A 6,753-nucleotide genomic window follows, 5' to 3' on the forward strand; every position below is an offset into this window, starting at 1 on the left:
GAAATAAGGTTTATTAACTAGGCAATCAATTTGGAGATTTAAGAAAAGTTTCAGAAACTAGGCAATCAATTTGGATATCTAAATTAAGGTTTAGTATCTAGGCAATCAATTTGTATATTTAATTATCAGTAAATTGTCGGAGTTGATGTTGAACAATTGCAACGTGAGAAAAATAGCAGATGATATTGTTCCAAATTCTCGGCCGAATAACAAAGATTTTCCTATTGCTAGGCTTATAGGGAACAAAACCTCTTTCTATTCCATCGATATTAACCAAAGTCCGGCAAAAGCCCATTTATAATATAGAACTGCTAGTAGACGACGTCCGTCTTATACATGGGCAGATTTCCTTCCGGAAAACATTAAAAACGAAAAACTTTTTTTTTTTTTCCCCAAAAACATCGGCAAATTATCGGGCATCTTCACAATCCGCTGATTAAGCCTTCATTTCTTGAATAAGATAAATTGCGTTCTCCTATGGCCGTGAGCTCTGAATCAACTGTAGAACTGATTTCACTCTATACAACTTTCTTGTGCAGTAGTTCCCACATATTTACTTCATATTTCAAGAACAATTCATAACTGTTTACTATCCAAGTATGATTAAACACTAGAAGCCTATTTTTTCCCTTAAAAACTAATACAAACAATAATGAAATCTAAGAGGAGTTGCGGGAAACAGATCAATAAATTAGTTTCAATGCATCTACGTACCTTTAAGAATATGGCATCCTATTTATATTACATGAGCAGTTCACAAACTTTTTTTTTCATGTGTCCCAAAATTCAGAGACCGGCAAGAAACCTGTTAAAAAAAATTTCAATCTCGTTCCATGACCCTACGATGGCCAGCGATTATTTCTCAGCTTAACATTGCCAGTGCTAGAGAAGAATATACTTATAGCCTTTATCATATGAATATTAATTCCCAGATTAAGACAAAAGAAATCCATGCTATGTGAAATTCGTGAAGCACGCCCCCCCACCAAAAAAAAAAAAAAAAAAAAAAAAATTACTTGCGGGAAACAATAGCAAAACGCCTTCACAAACAAATAAAATACACAAACGCTAATGTCGCACATGTAATATTTTGATTTTTGTAAAATTCCGAAGCCAAATTATACTCCCTTTTTTTTATAGTAATCTATGCCCTGGGAAAAAATAATCAACGTGCATTTATAGAAGCTAATACAAGCTCATCATTTTGCGGTTTTACCGAGATATGCATTACCTGCCTTGTCTATATATTTTTGTATTATTATTATTTACCGCATACCAGGATATTTTGTAGCCAAAATTATTAGTCGTTTGTGCGCGGGGGCCTGTTTTCGAAATGGTGTTCTACATTTGCTAATGGATTGGCCAATTCTCATTAAAAATCTAAATATATTAGATATTCCAAATACATGATATGCCGATACACGTATATATGTATATATGTATTGGCTATTCACCCAAAGTCTCGTGGAAATTATTTGCTTTGTTGGTTTCGTCATAATTACATTTAATTATATTAGGGTCCTTTATTATTATTATTATTGCTGAGCTACAACCCTAGTTGGAAAAGCAGGAGGCTATAAGCCCAGAGGCCCCAACAGGGAAAATAGCTCACTGAGGAAAGGAAACAAGGGAAAATAAAATATTTTCAAAACAGTAACAATATTAAAATAGATATTTCCTATATAAATTATAAAAACTTAAATAAAACAAGAGGAAGAAAAATCAGATAGAATAGTGTGCCCGAGTGTACCCGCAAGAAAGAGGACTCTAACCCAAGACAGTGGAAGACTGTAGTACAGAGAACAATAGTTTGATTTATCCTATATTATTATGATCAACACTTTTATTGATATCGAAAATTGTTGTATTTTCTATTAATCCTGCAGCATCATTAAAATAGGCAGAAATCGGACAGTGGAGCATGAAAATGTAAGAGGAGTTACGGGTAACAGATCGATTAATTACTTTCAATGCATTTTCGTACCTTTAAGAACAAGGCCTACAAATTATATTACATGGGCAATCCACAATTTCTGTATATTTCCAAAAATTCAGGGGTCGAGTTAGTAGAAGGTGAACAGATCAAGTCACTGACATACCTCGCTCCTTGAAATTGTGGTACATTATGTGGCATAATTTTGCATAAAATCGTTTGTTTAAACCAAGTTATACTAATATCATCAATCGAATTAAACGACCATCCTATCAATAAATGCATTTTATACTTTTTAACTACACTGACTTTTCCCAATGTTGCGTCTTGGTCTCAAGCATCCTCTCTTTGTTTTTAACATCCCTATTTGAACATTCATACGATTTCATAAAATCTATCCCTCGCTGTGTAGTGGCAGTTTTATTTTGCATAAAATCGTTTGTTTCATAAACCAAGTTATACCAATATCATCAGTCATATTAAACAACCATCCTATCAGTAAATGCATTTTATACTTTTTTACTACACTGGCTTTTCCCAATGTTGCGTCTTGGTGCCAAGCTTCCTCTCTTTGTTTTTAACATCTCTATTTGAACATTCGTACGATTTCATAAAATCTATCCCTCACTGTGTAGTGGCAGTTTTATTTCCATGATGTGAACACAACTTGATCAGAAATAAATAGATTAACTTTCCCTATGAAATTTTTTTTGCGACCCTGCATATCGGTTACCCTTTAGGGCCGTGGAAAGCAAGGTCCAGTGAATATTCTATAGACTTTGGTCAGAAGCGTTCTGTTCTGTGGGTTTTTCCCAATGGACTAACTTCAATCTTGATTATTTAGGGTCAGAAACCAACAGTGGTCGTGTTATTCCAAGTCAATCCCAAAGCGAATCACGTCGTTCAGATTGGATCTCAGAGCAAAATCTGGTTCACACTGACCTGACAGTAAAGATTACGAGTACTAAACCTAAACTTGATAGGAATTTCTTCAGTTGAAATGACAATTTTTTAACCGTAATGAAAGTAAATACACAACTTGAATATATTCTAAGTTATTTGAAAAAAACATTTCCTTTTATGATTTATTTCGTGGGGAAGAAAATTACGAAACCATTGGGGTGTATCACTACCCGAAAGGCTAGCCAGACACCTTACTTGTACACGTATGCAAACGCCATTTTCGCAAAGCTAACTGTTTTAGTATACAGTCTCTTCCCTCGGGGTTGAACCTTGCACCCTTTGCCTATTACTTGACCCACTCTTGATACCCTTTACCTTAACCACTTTTGATACCCTTTGCCTTAACCACTTTTGATACCCTTTGCCTTAACTATTCTTGATACCTTTTGCCTATTACTTTACCCACTCGTGATACCTTAACCACGTTTGATACCCTTTGCCTTACACATTATTGATACCTTTTGCCTATTACTATACCCACGCTTGATACCCTTTGCCTATTACTTCACCCATTCTTGATACCCTTTGCTTATTACTTTACCCATTCTTGATACCTTTAGTCTATTACTATACCCACTCTTAATATCTTTTGCCTATTACTTTACCCACTCTTGATACCTTTTGCCTACCATTTTTGATACACTTGCCTATTACTATACTAACTCTTGATACCTTTTGTCTATTACTATATCCACTTTTGATACCCTTTGCCTATTACTATACCCACTCTTGATACCCTTTGCCTATTACTATACCCCCTGTTGATACCCTTTGCCTATGACTTTAACCCTTCTTCACCGGTTCTTGATAAAGGCATCTAGTTCCCAGCCCCTTCAGCTTGCAGTCAAAACTCATCAGCCTTGTAATAACACCTCATATGGAGGAAAATTAAGATTCGGAAACACACTCGTAGAAAATATGTTTCTTTGACCGTCCTTGAGAAAAATAACAAGTTCAGCAATACTTCTTTCAAGGAAAAAGTTTCGCATTTTATTCTCTAGGAAAAAATAAGGCAAATTTCGCCATTCCAGGAAATAAAACGAAGCTTGTGATTTCACGTTTTAAGGAAAGGAAATTTCCCTGCTTCACATCGTAAAAATTTAAAGAAGCTTAGATTCATATATCATCCAAACAATCATCAGTCTTGCTTTGTATTTCAGGAAATTGAAAAAAAAATTACAGACCAACTAGGAGCTTCAGAGAATTTTACTTTATTTAAATTACTATTTGGATGTATCGATCGTCTCAGGTCAGCAAAGGAATCCTTTTTTTTTTTATTATTATTATTTTTTTTTTTTTCATTTTTTTTAGATGCGATATGTTGAAAATCGATAGTAATTTTCATATTCAAATGATGTTGAATTATATGAAATGTGAAAATAAAGACTGAATTTCTATGTGCATTTCTTGAGGCCTACGAAAGGCATATGCATATTTGAATGTAACTTATTTTTTTCGTATTCGAGTTTTGAACATTCAAATATAAAATTTGATAACACAGAAATCCGCTTTTCGGTAAATATAAATTGTATAGTGAAAATAAACTAATAAAAAACATAAAACTCTGAAGGTAAACTTCACAAAACACTAGAAATTGATCAGGAATCTTCTATCATAATTGAAGGCTGATTGAAAACCAAGACACTTGCCCGATTTTCAATCTATTCCCAAAACAAGACAGGGCGAATCTCACCACCTAAGTCGAATGTCTAAACTCACAATCGGAACACAAGCTCACACCTTGGTTTCTGATGTGAACTTGTATCAGTTGCCAAATTAATGAAGTTCATTCTTCTGTATAACCACTGGAGAACAGTACCCATCTGTATATAAATTATTTCAATATTAAAAAGGAAAATAAATATTAGGCAGTTTTTCTCATAGCAGTTAAGTCCAAATAGATTCTATTTTCGAAGGTGAATCAATAGTGCGATTCAATTTTTTTGAGAAGGAATTTAACCCATTGACGCTATATTCTGTGTACTTTTTTTTTTTTTTTTTTTATTAAATATCGCATATTTACATGCAAAGTAATGATTCTGTTGTCCCACCCAATAGGTGCAGTATATACATATATGAACTCATTAATGATTTTTTAGTTGTGGCAGCGTGGTTTCAATATTAAAAATTAAGATAAGTATTAAGCAGTTTTTCCCATTGCAGTTAATTTCAGATATATCTAATTTTCGAAGGCGAGTTGATAATGTAATTTAATCTTTTGAGAAGTAATTTAACCCAAAGACGCTGTATATTGTGCACTTTTTATTGATTATCGCATATTCAAATTTCACATACAAAGGAATGATTTAAGTTAATACTGATGTTCCACCCATTCGGTACAGTATAGAAAATAGCCTAGTGAGGACAGGAAGCATGGAAAAAAATTAGTTCAAGAACAGTAACGACATCAAAATAAATATTTCCTGTATAAACTATAAAAAATTAACAAAACAAGAGGAAGAGAAATGGGATAGAAAAGTGTGCCCCAGTGCACTCTCAAGCAAGAGCACGCTAACCCAAGACAGTGGATTACTTCGACATGCCGAAAACCCACAAATATTTCTCACGAATCACTGTCTGGACTTAGTACAAATCGACTAATGTCACCTGAAAACGCAAAATGTATCAGTTCAGCTCATAATACAACATCGTCTAAGAATGCTTTCTCTATACAGACTTGACCCGAAAGACCACATTTGATAGTTTATTATTATTATTATTATTATTATTATTATTATTATTATTTGCGTAGTGATATGTTGAGGCAGCATATAAATCTATCACTGTAATTCTGCTACGCCTTTTTAAAAAAAATAATAATTATAATACAAACCATTTTTTAGCCTAATCATCTGTTTAAGAAATTGCAGCAAACCGCTAATCCAAATTACCTGAACAGATGAAGTGAGAAAAATATCAGAATTAGTAAAAAAGATGCGAAAACAAGAATTCTGTTTTGAAATGTCTGTGTTTTTTTTTTTTTATTATTATTACGGATAAACTGGAGCCTCTTTACTCGTCTTTGTTTCTCCGACACTTTTTTTATCTTAATTATGGTAATTTCCGTTATTATTAATTTTATAATGAATATTATTATTATTATTATCATGATTAATATTATGATTTATTATTATCATTATTATTATTATTATAATATAAGCCTCACTATCTGTATTTTGAAGGCCTCTGGCTGTTGGACTTACCTGTAATTCTTTGTGAATGTTCTTATCATCATTTTCAATTTGCATTATTTTATCTTTCTTTTATTTTCTTTTTATGTACTGCTTTCATCCTTTTAGTTTCTAAATGCAGAAATTGTTATTATTATTATTATTATTATTATTATTATTATTATTATTATTATTATTATTATTATTATTATTACCTGATCCTGACAGGTCTTCAGATAATTTAATTTGGTATCGCTGTTTATTGACGAAAGAGTCGATGATGAGTCGATCGTTTCAGCCAATAATTTTCTCTCGTGATGACAGGAATTTCGGAATTAAGTAGAGAGAGAGAGAGAGAGAGAGAGAGAGTGAGAGAGAGAGAGAGAGAGAGAGAGAGAGAGAGAGAGAGAGAGAGAGAGAGAGAGAGAGAGAAGGATGCTAGTTTGATTTGAAGATGATTATACGCTTTCTTTGTTAGTTTTAGACTTCGTCGTCTGTCATTACAGCAAATGACTCGCTTGTTGACAATACAAAGCGAGATGACTGGGTCGGAGGACCCCCGGGGGGGGGGGGGGGGACAGTGGAGGGGCGTAGAAAGATACCGAAGAAGCAAGTGAAGTAAGAAGAGGAAGAAAACACAAGTACGCTGTTTTATCTTATTTCTCTCTTTCTTGTTTGTTTTGAAGT

General features: G+C 33.3%; 1 protein-coding gene across 1 annotated transcript in view; it reads right to left on the reverse strand.

The window, feature by feature from the left end:
- LOC137646652 (uncharacterized) overlaps positions 1-6,144 on the reverse strand; it is a 47,223-nt gene extending 41,079 nt beyond the window's left edge. The window contains exons 1-2 of the mRNA XM_068379756.1: positions 6,100-6,144; positions 4,616-4,719 (exon numbers count right to left, since the gene is read on the reverse strand). Coding sequence (XP_068235857.1) covers positions 4,616-4,719; positions 6,100-6,144 — 149 coding nt within the window. The remainder of the gene's footprint in view (positions 1-4,615; positions 4,720-6,099) is intronic.
- Between the last annotated feature and the right edge of the window lie 609 nt (positions 6,145-6,753).

Source organism: Palaemon carinicauda, chromosome 9 (genome assembly GCF_036898095.1).
Source record: "Palaemon carinicauda isolate YSFRI2023 chromosome 9, ASM3689809v2, whole genome shotgun sequence".
Classification (NCBI taxonomy): domain Eukaryota; kingdom Metazoa; phylum Arthropoda; class Malacostraca; order Decapoda; family Palaemonidae; genus Palaemon; species Palaemon carinicauda.